This window comes from Rhinopithecus roxellana, chromosome 18 (assembly GCF_007565055.1).
Source record: "Rhinopithecus roxellana isolate Shanxi Qingling chromosome 18, ASM756505v1, whole genome shotgun sequence".
Classification (NCBI taxonomy): Eukaryota; Metazoa; Chordata; class Mammalia; order Primates; family Cercopithecidae; genus Rhinopithecus; species Rhinopithecus roxellana.
The window spans coordinates 51,446,274-51,461,335 of NC_044566.1; the positions used below are offsets into that span (position 1 = coordinate 51,446,274).

Genomic DNA, 15,062 nt, shown 5'->3' on the forward strand with positions numbered 1-15,062 from the left:
ATTCAGAAGTGCGGCCTGTGCCGCAGTCTGTTCCAGGACGCGGCTTGTCTTAGCGTCAGCGAGGGAAGGTTGAGGAGGAGCCAGAGCCGGGTCCGGCAGCCTTTCTCGCTATCAGCGCCCGTGGCCATCTCCACCATGCAGTCCCGGGAAGACGCCCCGCGCTCTCGCCGCCTCGCCAGCCCCCGCGGTGGGAGGCGGCCCAAGAGGATTTCCAAGCCCTCGGTTTCGGCCTTTTTCACGGGTCCAGAGGAATTAAAGGACACGGCCCATTCTGCAGCCCTGCTGGCACAGCTCAAGTCTTTCTACGACGCGCAGCTGCTGTGTGATGTGACCATCGAGGTGGTGACGCCTGGCAGTGGGCCTGGCACGGGTCGCCTCTTTTCCTGCAATCGCAACGTGCTAGCAGCTGCGTGTCCCTACTTCAAGAGCATGTTCACGGGTGGCATGTACGAGAGCCAGCAGGCCAGCGTGACCATGCACGATGTGGACGCCGAGTCCTTCGAGGTGTTGGTCGACTATTGCTACACGGGTCGTGTGTCTCTCAGCGAGGCCAATGTGCAGCGCCTGTACGCGGCCTCCGACATGCTACAGCTGGAGTATGTGCGGGAAGCCTGTGCCTCCTTCTTAGCCCGACGTCTTGACCTGACCAACTGCACGGCCATCCTCAAGTTTGCAGATGCCTTCGACCATCACAAGCTTCGATCTCAGGCCCAGTCCTATATAGCTCAGAACTTCAAGCAGCTCAGCCGAATGGGTTCAATTCGGGAGGAGACTCTAGCAGATCTGACCCTGGCCCAGCTGCTGGCTGTCCTGCGCTTGGATAGTCTGGACATAGAGAGCGAGCGGACTGTATGCCATGTAGCAGTGCAGTGGCTGGAGGCTGCTCCCAAAGAGCGGGGTCCCAGTGCTGCAGAAGTCTTCAAGTGCGTGCGCTGGATGCACTTCACTGAAGAAGATCAGGACTACTTAGAAGGGCTGCTGACCAAGCCCATCGTGAAGAAGTACTGCCTGGACGTTATTGAAGGGGCCCTGCAGATGCGCTATGGTGACCTGTTGTACAAGTCTCTGGTGCCAGTGCCAAACAGCAGCAGCAGCAGTAGCAGCAGCAACTCTCTTGTATCTGCAGCAGAAAATCCACCCCAGAGACTGGGTATGTGTGCCAAGGAGATGGTGATCTTCTTTGGACACCCCAGAGATCCCTTTCTCTGCTATGACCCTTACTCAGGGGACATTTACACAATGCCATCACCTTTGACCAGCTTTGCTCACACTAAGACTGTTACCTCTTCAGCTGTCTGTGTCTCCCCAGACCATGACATCTATCTAGCTGCCCAACCCAGGAAAGACCTCTGGGTGTATAAACCAGCTCAGAATAGTTGGCAGCAACTTGCAGATCGCTTGCTGTGTCGTGAGGGCATGGATGTGGCATATCTCAATGGCTACATCTACATTTTGGGGGGGCGAGACCCTATTACTGGAGTTAAGTTGAAGGAAGTGGAATGCTACAGTGTTCAGAGAAACCAGTGGGCATTGGTGGCTCCTGTGCCTCATTCCTTCTATTCATTTGAACTCATAGTGGTTCAGAACTATCTTTATGCTGTCAACAGTAAGCGCATGCTCTGCTATGATCCTAGCCACAATATGTGGCTGAACTGTGCTTCTCTTAAACGCAGTGACTTTCAGGAAGCATGTGTCTTCAATGATGAAATCTATTGTATCTGTGACATCCCAGTCATGAAGGTCTACAACCCAGCTAGGGGAGAATGGAGGCGGATTAGTAATATTCCTTTGGATTCAGAGACCCACAACTACCAGATTGTCAATCATGACCGAAAGTTGCTTCTCATCACTTCTACAACCCCACAATGGAAAAAGAACCGAGTGACAGTGTATGAGTATGATACTAGGGAAGATCAGTGGATTAATATAGGTACCATGTTAGGCCTTTTGCAGTTTGACTCTGGCTTTATTTGCCTTTGTGCTCGTGTTTATCCTTCCTGCCTTGAACCTGGTCAGAGTTTTATTACTGAGGAAGATGATGCACGGAGTGAGTCTAGTACTGAATGGGACTTAGATGGATTCAGTGAGCTGGACTCTGAGTCAGGAAGTTCAAGTTCTTTTTCAGATGATGAAGTCTGGGTGCAAGTAGCACCTCAGCGAAATGCACAGGATCAGCAGGGTTCTTTGTAAATAGTATTTTGAGACACTAAGATGTTTCTACTGCTACGGAATGTATTTTAAACACATATCCTTTCTTTTTCTTGGAAAAAAAAAAAGTTGACCAGGACCACAGATTTGGTTTAGAAAGGGTAATATTTTGAAATACTACAAGGTTTAAACAGTCCACGAAAGTGACCTGTTTAATAATATACCTTCCTGAAAGTCCAAAATTAAAATATGGAAGCAAGAACTATGTAATTGACTGGGATGCTTGGTAGGTTTCATTGTTCAAATATTCATTGCACAGTGGATTGTTTTGATTAGTTAGTATGCTTTTTTTTTTTTTATTCAGTCTTCTGTTAATTTTTAAGTTTTGGTTAGTGCCACAAGGAATTTAACTTTTTAATCTGTATAATAGAAAACTGGACTAGGAATTGTTGGTGGAGTTTTGAAGGATGTATACTTTCCTTCAAAATAAAGTGGTAGATTTTCAAAATTTGACACTAGTCAGTTCTTTATATTCTAAGTTAAATATAGTTTGTAAAATTATTTTGGTTTTCTACAAAGGAAAAAAAAATTGTATGTATATATAAAGGTTACTGAATAATGATTTCATTTTGATAAATGTGCAGAATGGCCTCACAAGCTCACAGAAAGTAAAAAATAAGTAAATAAAAATCAGGATTCCACTGTTTTAAAATAAATCTCAGTTTTTATTTTGGAATATAAAATGTGTATTTGGTGTATGTGACCAATTTTCTATCCCAAAAAACACCCATTCTAGTAATGTCATGAATTAAACACCCTTCTAAACCAAAAAAAAAAAAAAGTAACTTGCTTTTTACATTTGTATTTTTAATCTATGCCCAATACATGCTTTATGGACTCAGAAGAACAATTCCTAGACATATAATTGGGTAATGCAAATTTTTATCCACTGGTCATGACTTGTCTTAAAATGTTTATTTGCCTCCCTAAAATATTTTGGCTGTGTAGGTTTGGTGTTTGTCCTAGAGGATTCTTCAACAGAAAGTGATTTATTCTTTACTGTTTTGTGAGGTAATATGGTTTAGAACATATATATAAGCTAAAAAATGGTATTTTATTCAGATCAGTAGTTATCGTGTCTATCAGCTATAAAAAAAAATCAAGTGCCAGCCGAGAACTTTAAAACTCTAAGCTGTGTATTATAAAACCATGTTGTGTAGCATTGGAATATTGTCCATTTTGTAAGTCACTGTGAATGTTCTTATCAGCTTGAAGGTATTTTTGTATTAAAAGTTGACATTGAAGAACCTAAGTGAATAATGGGGTTTGGGGCCAGTAGTGAAAGTATGTTTCCTCTAAAATATTTCCCTAAACAGTGGTATACATGGTTATTTTATTATGAGATTTGTATATGTTCTGTGTTTCTCTGTGAACCATGTTTCAGTCTCTCTGTCACCATATGTAAGGGAAAGTCCATAAATATAGACTCAATTGCACAAAACTGAAATTGTTAATTACAAGAAAATATAGGTGCTTACCTTTTGAAGGTTTATTAATACATGTGATTGTCACAATACGTATATATGATAAGTGGTGTACATATACAGATGTTTATGGTGTATAAATTTTTCTATACCCAATTAGAATTATCTTCCTGATTCTTTATTCAATAACATGCTAATTCCTCTTCTATGTTCTGTAGTGACAGAATGCTAACTTTTCTTACACCCTGGCAGAGGACAGGAGTCTGGTCTAGGACGGGGAACTGAATTTTTGAACGAAAAGGAAAGAGAAAGGATAAAGAAACAAACAAAACGCACAATCATGTTTCTTAGTCATTTTGATTGGCCGTTTGAACAGTCTACAAGTTTAACGTTATTTCTAGTGAAGTAAGATGCCTGCCCTAGCAATACATGTTTCTTCAAAAGGGTAAATATGCTTTCGTGAGCTAAAGCTAAATTTTGTTCATTTGACACCAGGGATGTTATAAGTACTGCACTTAATACAAAGCTATTTCTCAGTTTTGTTATTTTTGAGCCAAATTTTTCTTCACTATTAACTTCTTGTTGGTAGCTTTTTGTTTTGTAGAAATTGAGAGATGGCAATGCTTATGTCAAGCAGATTATCCATCTGCAGAATTAAGGTATGCAACTGGTAAATAAAAGACAAATGCTCCAGTTTGTCTTTCTCAGCCTTTGAGTTCTTAACCTTTGAGTTAAAACCTAGCCTAAATAGTGGGAATGTCTTGGTTTTCAGTGAGGTTTTCTTGGGAAGGATCTTGGTTTTGTGATCTATTTGTGAATTAAGAAGTAGATGTTAACCATTATTTTATAGATAAGTGATTTTGTACATGGTTAGTTATAAATAAAACTGGTACTAGAACCCAGGTTTCCTGACTTTCTAATTCAGTGGTTCTGCTAAATGTACAAAATTCTCCCTGTGCAGTGAACTAGCAGTGCTGAAATATCTTCATGACAAGAATCCTTTTCTAAGTTTTCCCATTAATCAGCACATCGTTTAACAAATGCTTTCTATAATGTCATTTGTAGGACTGCCATTGGTAAGATTTAGTTTTATTTCATATGCTTTTAAATTCAAACAGTAAGTAATACTGGTGTTTTCAAAAAGGTAAAATAGAAGACTAATTTAGCAAATAACTTTTTTAAATGTAGTTTTAGGATTAAATTATAATAGCCCCTCAGACCTCCTTTAGTTGAGCAGTGTTATTCTGTTTTGGTGCCTGGATCTTAATAGAGAATATGATGAAAACTTTTGACCCATTCTTCAGGAAAATGCCTGTGTTCATAATTTCATAATTTTAAGGGTATAATGACATTTCTGAAGTTCATCCACACACCCAGGGTAAAAACTCTTGTGACAAGGTCTCAAGAACATATCTACAAAAAGAAACTTGCATTTTTCACAAGACACATAGCTCAAATGTTTGTAGGGTGAAGGAGTAATTCCCAAAATAGGGCTAAAGAAATAATATATGGCCAGGTGTAGTGGCTCACGCCTGTAATCCCAGCACTTTAGGAGGCCAAGGTGGGCACATCACGAGGTCAAGAGATCAAGACCATCCTGGCCAACATGGTGAAACACCGTCTCTACTAAAAATACAAAAATTACCTGGGCGTGGTGGCGTGCGCCCGTAGTCCCAGCTACTCAAGAGGCTAAGGCAGGAGAATCATTTGAATCCGGAAGGCAGAGGCTGCAGTGAGCCGAGATCGTGCCACTGCACTCCAGCCTGGTGACAGAGCAAGACTCCATCTCAAAAAATAAAAATAAAAAAAAATATACATTCACCATCTGAAAGAAATGTGAAAATCAGTACCTCAGAATGAAGGCAAAGTTGACATTTCTGAAATTCTAATTTCCTCATGATGAGTAATGGAAGAATGGGTAACAAAATGTAAACTATTCAAAGAATAACGTGCACTAGTGTATATGAAAGCTTTGAAACTCAAGTGTTAAACAAATGTAAGTGATACGATTATTGTCCAAGAAGGCTGTGTATATATTAGGATTTAAAGCAAAATACATGGTTCAGATGTTTCAAACTACTGGCCCATGGCTCATTATTAAAAATATATCTTAGTAGCAAAAGTTCATTGTCTCTTCATAAATAGGAAAACAAGTGATTGGAAAAGTGCATCTACCTGAAAGGGATCTATAGTAAATATAGTCAAAAAATATAATCAATTTGTTAAACCCTGCTCATTAAACCAGGAACCAGTGCTTTGCCCGATGTTTTACCAATTTGTGAAGTGAAAAACTATAAAATACAATGAATGAGTTATAAAATAAAAATTATTCTATTAGATTTGTTTTATTGTTCAAAAATTGGAAATGTAAAAATTCTTCAGCCTTCTATCAGTCCCCTAAACACTAAAAGAAAGTTGACTGGTCTTTGAAATCCAAAAATCTGATAACCAGAATGTAAATATCCTTTCATCACATCTCTACTTCCCATATCTATTTGAAACTTCAACACTGTTTCATCTTTACAACTAATTTTAAAAGAATATTTGTTATAGCAAATATAATAAAGCAGAAAGTATTAGGAGACAAAATTATAGAAAAGGTGACTAGCAATCCCAAGAGAATTAATTGATAATTTGAGAACCATAGAGTGGATTAAGCATATACAAGACAGTTTTTAAATGAAAAACAACAACAAAAAGGTACTGTTCAGAGAAGCTGCCAAATTTTAGAGGAGTACCTTACAGGCAATAGGTTTTATACCCTTTTCTTAACACTGGGCTATTTTGTCATCTAGACCCTTGCCAACAGCTTCTCTTTCTCACTTTACCCTTGTGGACTCAACATGGTCCAAGGCACAGAGCAGGCAGGGAACAGATATTGTTGCATATTATTCCCTCCATATTTGAGACATTTTCTCCTACTCTGTGGGGAGTCTCTCAATGGAGATCTTTTACACTGTCACTGTCAAAGCAATTTTGGTTACTTGGACCCACCATATCTTTTTTTTTTTTTTTTTTTTTTTTGAGATGGAGTCTCACTCTGTTACCCAGGCTGGAGTATAGTGGCATGATCTCAGCTCACTGCAACCTCTGCCTCCCAGGCTCAAGCAATTCTGCCTCAGCCTCCTGAGTAGCTGGGACTACAGGTGCGTGCCACCATGCCTGGCTAATTTTTTTAGTAGAGACGGGGTTTCACCATATTGGCCAGGCTAGTCTCAAACTTCTGACCTCGTGATCCATCCACCTCAGCCTCCCTAAGTGCTGGGATTACAGGTGTGAGCCACCGCACCCGGCCAGACCCACTATATCTTAATCAAGAATATTCTTTTAGGGACAAATTTTTTGTTAATTTTGGGGAACCTAGCAAATAGCAATGGTTCTCACCTCAAGGCACAGCCTGATCCAGAGTGTCAATGTCTTCAAGGCTTTATTAGTACAGAGAATATGTCATAGGATGAGGTTTTCTCTCACTTTATATATCAGTTAGCACATAAGTTGGTTGTATGCAAGAGAAACCTTATATATCTTTAAATGGATTTCTCATATAAAAGTCCCATCTTGGCCGGGCGCGGTGGCTCAAGCCTGTAATCCCAGCACTTTGGGAGGCCGAGACGGGCGGATCACGAGGTCAGGAGATCGAGACCATCCTGGCTAACACGGTGAAACCCCATCTCTACTAAAAATACAAAAAAAAACTAGCCGGGCGAGGTGGCGGGCGCCTGTAGTCCCAGCTACTCGGGAGGCTGAGGCAGGAGAATGGCATAAACCCGGGAGGCGGAGCTTGCAGTGAGCTGAGATCTGGCCACTGCACTCCAGTCCGGGTGACAGAGCAAGACTCCGCCTCAAAAAAAAAAAAAAAAAAAAAAAAAAAAGGCCAATCTTTTATGCGGGTCCTGATCTACAAAGTTATCTGAGACCCAGGTTTGTTGTCTTCCTGTTGTACTGCCCTTGGGGTGTTACCCTGTTTTACATGGTCCAAGATGGTTCACCCTCATGTCCATATTCCAGCCATCAGGATGGGAGTGTTGGAAGGGCATGACCCTGTCCTATAAGGGAAATTGTACATATCACTTCTGGTCACATGACATTGGCCAGCTCTTAACTACATGGCCACACCTAGCTGCAAGGAAAAGGTAGTCTTTATTCTGTCAACATGTATCCAGTTAAAATTCAGTGGTTCTTTCTTGAAGAATGCTGAGAAAGAACATCGGGATACAAACAGCAATCTCTACTACATCATCTGTCAGGCTAGATTTTTATCACCTGACAGTTAAAATCACTGCCAGGAGTCCCAAGACCTTCAGTGTACCAACTTAGAGAACCCACTGGTATGCTTCTCTCTTTATATTAGTAATTTAAATAGTAATAATTTTTTTAAAAAAACCATGGAAAGTGGCAATATTTTATGTATTCTCTGGCAGAAAATTCCCTGTGAGTTCTAGGACTCTGATCACTTGTAAGAGATAAAATTGGGAAATGTTGAGGAAGACTAATAGGTAAGCAAATAACCTCAATAAAGGTTATAGGTCCTATTGTGGCAGATTCTACAGAGACAGCAGAGTTGCAAAGGTGGGAATGTTCAGAGTACAGCATGTATTTTGATGTAACCTGGGTGGTATAAGAACAAGCTGGAAAAGTCGGTAGTTATCAGCTCTTGAAGGTCTTATATGCCGTCAAGGAGTTTGGACTTTTTTATTTTTTTGCATACAATGTGAATTCACTGAGAATTTAAAAATAGGGATTTGACAAAATTGGGTTTGTTTTATTGAGACCCTTCTGGATGTACTGACAGTGCAAGATTGTGGCAGCAAGAAGAACATTTAAAGGGATGTGTTGTTGTAGTCCAGACAGTTACATAATGTGGTTCTCAACGGGGAGTAGTTATGGAACTGATGAGGAAGGAACAGATAAGTCAGTTAAATTTATCTGGACCTATAATTGTATGTTTGGAGATGAGGGAGCTGTAGGGAGTATGAGAAAGGAAGGCCTATAAGTGATTTCCCCTTTCTTGCTTGAATGTTGTGTTAAGAGTATAGGCCAAACTTCCATATCAAAGAGGCCCTGGAATGTAAGGTAGAAACCTTTTTGTATACATTCAGTCCAGAAGTGAACAGCCAAGTATTGCGGACTAGTTCTGCCCCATGGGGTTGTTTACAGGCCCAGGTTCTTTTATCATTTATCCTCCCAACCCCCAGTGAGCTGTCTGTCCTCATGAGCAAAGCACATTCACCAGAATTGTATCTGTGTTTTCAGCCTGTGAAAAAGGGGAAAGAGGAAATAGAAGGCAAAAAATCTTTTCATTTTAAAGAACTTTTACATCACTTTTGCTATTTTTTTAATTGGGGAGAACTTAATCATATCAACATGCCCAGTTGCAAGATGAACTGGGAAATACTGTCACTAAATGGATGTGCTTAGCTAAAACTCACGGAGCTCTACTAATAAATAGGTGTTAATAAATTAATATGTTTTAATATAAACATGTTCAGTTTTCTGTATTCAAATGCAGGTGGTTCACAATGTCATGCAGGCGTTATTGTTATCATGGTCATTTCAGATATCCCTACAATTATCCTTCCACAATAAATTCAAAGCCAAAAGTTAAATTTCATATCATGCTGAATAATGATTTTTTAATAAACAAATAGGCCCCTGCATACCTTTAACACAGAGAGACACAAACACGCCTCATATTTCTGCCATTAAGTCTAGTATTCCTAGGAGCGGCAGAAATTAAGCCTCCAAGGGGCCCAGGGTTCTCTTCCTTAATCCCTAAACTCTTTCCAATCCTCTTACCTTCTCCTCTGGGAACTTCCTGGCTTAGCCTTCTCACTTATCCCATATCCCAAAAGCTCTATTACTAAAAGGGAGGAGAACGGATGAGGACACAATCAGCAATCTCTGTCACAGTTGACTAAATGGATGGTGCTGCTGTTTAATGGATTTGGAAACACAGCAGTCTTGATTTGGAGACATCAGTAGATGTATTTGGTGTCCCATATCACAGGTCTTTGGCCCACCTCTGATTTAAGCTGCAGCTATGGCAGAAAGGAAAGGCTGATATAGATGGAGATGAGTTTCTGGTATGGCTTTGGACTTCAGGTAGCTTATACCTCTAATGTTTTCTATCTTTGAATTAGAATGCAAGATTTTCTGCTGAAAGGGGAGCCCCATGGGCAAGGATGCTTGAAGACAGGGTGAACGTACTAACTGGTAAGCTTCCTGAGATCAGGAGATAAGGTCTATTTCATCTTTATAGCCCTCATAACACTAATCAAAGAGCCTTGAACAGAGCTGAAAAAACATTTAAGATTGCAAGTGTTACTGTAAAACAGAACTGCCCATATTCTAGATCTTAACAATATAAGATATATATAATATAAATTTATGTTTTTACATAATCCTTTAGTGGCTTGAATTTCTGTATATTGTTCTTCATCATAAGTTGATTCTTAATTTTTTTGTCAGTTAGAATCATAGGATATTAGAGCCCAGTTTTCTTTCTTTCTTTTTTTTTTTTAAATTGAGACAGGGTCTCACTCTGTTGCCCAGGCTGGTGTCTAGTGGTGCGATCACAGCTCACTGAAGCCTCAACCTCCCTGGCAGAACCGTTTTCTTATATAAACCCAAGGAACTTTAAATAATTTACCAAGGCTTGTACTGCTAGTTATTCATAAAACTGGAATTAGAACCGTGTTTCCTATCTCTTACACCAAGGCACTTTCTAGTATACACTCTTGCCTGCTGAGTAGTACTACCTCAAACACAGGACTCAGAAAGTAAAATCACTATTGTTCTTTTTTTTTGTATTTTTTGTAGAGACAGGATTTTACCATGTTGCTCAGGCTGGTCTTGAACTCCTAAGCTCAAGGGATCAGCCTGCCTTGGCCTCCCAAAGTGCTGGGATTACAGGCGTGAGCCACCACACCTGGCCTATTGTTCTGCTTGAGATTTCTTTGGCCCTCCAGTCTAGCCCTGATGCACCTTAGGGCATGTGGTCTGGAATTTCTGACTCCTTACTCAGAACTCTGAATCGAGAGAGGGCCCAACTAAAAGTCATCTTAGAACCATGGAGAAAGAGTGTTAAAAATTGGCTTTCATTAAAAATAAAACCCAACCAAACCCTTCAGTGATGATAAGTTTCAAAGCATTAAAACACAGTATTATTTTTAGTATGACATTATGCTTATATTTTAGTATTCTATTTAGTATTTACATATTTTTTGTATTTTATTTTGACCATGTCAGTTCAGATCCAGTAATCTCAATGAGAGCATTTAGCTAATTTAATAAATATTAAATTATTTTTATATTTAAATTCACAGTTATGATATAAATATATCAAGGTAATAATAAGACGTGCTTTCCCAAAAACTACCTATGTTCTGTGTATTCACTGAACAAGAATTGAGTGAATGCTTAAGGAGCAATAAAATCATTTTTAAATCTAAAGATTTGCACAGTATTACAGTAAAAATTTGAAGATATATTTATTTCAAAATGCAATCTAAATTTTTCAAAAGCCTTTGTGCGTTTACTATCATGAGATATTTAATTATAGCTGGAATCAACCTTAAAGTTACCATGCTGATAATAATGCTTGAGATCTCTGAAATACCAAGGACTCTTAATACCTGTGTAGCCAGTTCACAATTTTCTAAGAACTCAAGTCTTTTCTTTTTCCCATGTCAGCTCTGTTTGTTAATGTTAAAGAAGGGAGAACTGTTGGGAGGCCAAGGCAGGTGGACTGCCTGAGGTCAGGAGTTCGAGACCAGCCTGGGCAACACAATGAAACCCCGTCTCTACTAAAATACAAAAAATTAGCTGGGCATGGCGGCGTGCACCTATAGTCGTTGATACTCGGGAGGCTGAGACAGGAGAATTGCTTGAGCCTGGGAGGAGGAGGTTGCAGTGAGCTGAGATCACGCCACTGCACTCCAGCCTGGGCGACAGAGTGAGACTCCATCTCCAAAAAAAAAAAGAAGGGAGAAATGACAGAAAACTAGAATCAGCCAACTGAACAACTTGTCAGGAAACCCCCAGAAGATTTGGAGAAAGGGGAGGCATACCCTAGTGTTTAAAATGAGATCTGTGGAGGTGAGGCAAATGAATTTCACATCTTTTTGGTGAACATACTAATAATATATCTAAAACAAGAATTCCTCTAAATATGTCAAGTCCTCAAATCTTACCATAGATAAAACATTTTATCAACATAGAAGGGTTCCATTTTGCCTTGAAAGTAAATATGACAAAATTAAGTTGAAGTCTTTGGAATAGCATGCTGGGGACACATTTTATGAGCAGTACCTTGAAATTTCTTCAGATTAGATATCAGACACCAGAATATGCCAATTTTAGGCTGAGCATGGTGGCTTATGCCTGTAATCCCAGCACTTTGGGAGACCTACGCAGGATTGCTTGAGGCCAGGCGTTCACGATAAGCCTCAGCAACACAGTGAGACCCTGCCTCTACAAAATAAAAATTAAAAAAAAAAAAAAAAAATAGGTGTGGTTGTGCATGCCTGTTGTCCTAGCTACCTGAGAGGTTGAGAAGAGAGGATCACTTGAGCCCACGAGTTTGAGGCTGCAATGAGCTATGATCACGCCATTGCACTCCCGCCTGAGTGACAGAGTGAGACCCTGTCTCTAAAATATATATATATATATATATATGAATTTTTTTAGTTATATGAGGGATAAGAAATATACCATATTCAGTTTTAACTCAGTTCTAGCATGTTCCAAGCATCTTGGTGGAGCTGTCTTGTTTAGCTTATTACAGAATCATTCATGCCTATACTTGTTGAAATACCTATGATTCTGCAATTCTATTTTAAATGAATCACATATATGAATGTTTTAGGAAGGGGTACCTCACAAAAGTTAGGTTACAGAGCATTTTCTGTGCCTGAATCATTTCTGCAGTGGTATATGGAGTAATCTACTTATCTGCCCTTCTACTGAAGCCCACCTCATTAGCCATAATAATCTATTCAGAACTTAGTTGCTTGCCCAGTTCCTGTGCTGTCTTTATCTTAATCAGGGTATCCTAGTATTAATATACTTAAGATATATTTACAGTATCATTTTGTGTGTTTATAAAAATCTCAAAACAGCTGCCAGAGAATATTTTGAATTGCTTCTCTCAACTATGTAATATAATTTTCCTTATATAATTTCCATTATGAGCTATGATATTCCTTTTTCTGTTTTATAAAAAAAAATTGAGATTATTGTAAATTCACATACAGTTGTAAGGAATAATACAGAGAGATCCTGTATATCCTTCACTTGTTTTTCCCAATGATAACATCTTGCACAACTACAGTAAAATATCACAACCAAGAAAATGACATTGATACAAATCATTAAAATTCACATTTTACCACTTTTACATGCATGTGTTTGGTGTGTGTATATTTAAATCTATGAAGTTTATTAAAATATTAAATATCCTTTGTGCCATGCTTTTTTTTTTTTTTTTTTTTTTGAGGTGGAGTTTTGCTCTTGTTGCCCAGGCTGGAGTCCAATGGCGCAATCTCGGCTCACTGCAACCTCCACCTCCCGGGTTCAAGTGATTCTCCTGCCTCAGCCTCCCGAGTGGCTGGGATTACAGGCATGCTCCACCACACCTGGCTAATTTTGTATTTTCAGTAGAGACAGAGTTTCTCCATGTTGGTCAGGCTGGTCTCGAACTTCCGACCTCAGGTGATCTACCTGCTTTGGCCTCCCAAAGTGCTGGGATTACAGGCGTGCGCCACTGTGCCCAGACAGTGCCTTGCTTTTATAGCCACAGGCTTTTCTCTCCTCGTCTCTCTAGTGAACCCCTAATCTGTAATTCATTTCTGTAACTTTGTCATTTTAAATTTGTTATATAGGGTGGGCATGGTGACTCATGCCTGTAATCCCAGTGCTTTGGAAGGTTAGGGCGGGAGGATCACGTGTGGTCAGGAGTTTCAAACCAGCCTGGGCAACATAGCAAGACCCTATCTCTACAAAACAATTTTAAAATTAGCCAGGTGTGGTGGCTGTAGTTCTAGGAGGTTGAGACAGAAGGATCACTTGAGCCCAGTAGTTTGAGGTTACAGTGAGTTATGATTGTGCTGCCGTACTCCAGCCTGGGTGACAGAGCAAGACCCTGTCTCAAAGAAAAAAACATTATATAAATGGAATCATACTGTATTTAACCTTTCGAGATCATGTTTTCACTCAGCATAATTCTCTTGAGATTTATCCAAGTTATTGTGTATATCAGTAGACATTCTGAATGGTACAGTAATGTCACACCAAAAATCTGCTCCTCCATAAAAGCAATGAGGACATTAGCAAAAGCTGTTGACATAAACCTATTAGAATTGTGGAAATTAACTAAAGGCTTTCCACATTCCAAGGAATGCTTACCTAAGAAAAACAGCTGAATCTCAGTAAGAACAGAAAGCCTATGGTGTTTTAACTTGCTCTAATCCTATACACCTCTCCCCAGCTCCATGGCAGCCTTGAAACTCAACAGCTTCACATTTATAGTCGTCGTGGAAACCAGAGCTTAGCAGCCACTGGAGAGAAAAGAACAGATTTGAAGCCCAAAAAGGCCCATTCCCAGAGAATTATCACTAGTTCACCTAACAGCTCACTGAAAAGCTCCATAATCAGGATTTCTTTTAATTTGACCTATTTCAGAGTACACTCTGCAAACAGCTTGATGTACAGGGCATTTATTTTTTAAAAAACAATCAGTAGTACAACAAAAGAAATTAGACTTTACCAAAATTAAACTTTTGTGCTTCAAATTATAACATCAACATACATAATGTGAGTGAAAAAAAAAAGAAGTAAAAAACTCACACACTGGGAGAAAATATTTGCAAATCATATATCTGATAAGGGACATGTGTCTAGAATATGTAAAGAACTGATACAATTCAACAATAAAAAGACAAATAAGGCCAGGTGAGGTGGCTCACGCCTGTAATCCCAGCACTTTGGGAGGCCAAGGTGGGTGGATCACAAGGTCAAGAGATCAAGACCATCCTGGCCAACGTGGTGAAACCCCATCTCTACTAAAAGTGCAAAATTAGCTGGATGTGGTGGCGGGCACCTGTAGTCCCAGCTACTTGGGAGGCTGAGGCAGGAGAATCACTTGAACCTGGGAGGCGGAGGTTGCAGTGAGCCAAGATCACGCCACTGCGCTCCAGCCTGGCGACAGAGCAAGACTCCATCTCAAAACAAAACAAAACAAACAAACAAAAAGAAAAATAACCCAACTGAAAAAGTGAGAAAAGATTTGAACAGACATTGCTTCAAACAAGATGGACAAATGACCAACAAGCACATGAAAATATACTCAACACATTAGGGAAATGCAAATGAAACCACAATGAAATACCACTTTACACCTGCTTGGATGGCTGTAATAAAAAACAAAAGCAG

General features: G+C 39.6%; 1 protein-coding gene across 1 annotated transcript; it reads left to right on the plus strand.

Annotated features, from left to right (window-relative positions):
- KBTBD7 (kelch repeat and BTB domain containing 7) lies at positions 1 to 4,534 on the plus strand. Its single transcript, XM_010374511.2, has one exon. It carries the CDS (start codon positions 136 to 138, stop codon positions 2,188 to 2,190), a length of 2,055 nt encoding a protein of 684 aa, XP_010372813.2. The 5' UTR covers positions 1 to 135; the 3' UTR covers positions 2,191 to 4,534.
- Positions 4,535 to 15,062: the final 10,528 nt, after the last annotated feature.

Coding starts and splice junctions, on each gene's coding strand:
- KBTBD7 (XM_010374511.2), top strand. CDS start 136: ATGCAGTCCCGGGAAGACGCCCCGCGCTCTCGCCGCCTCGCCAGCCCC.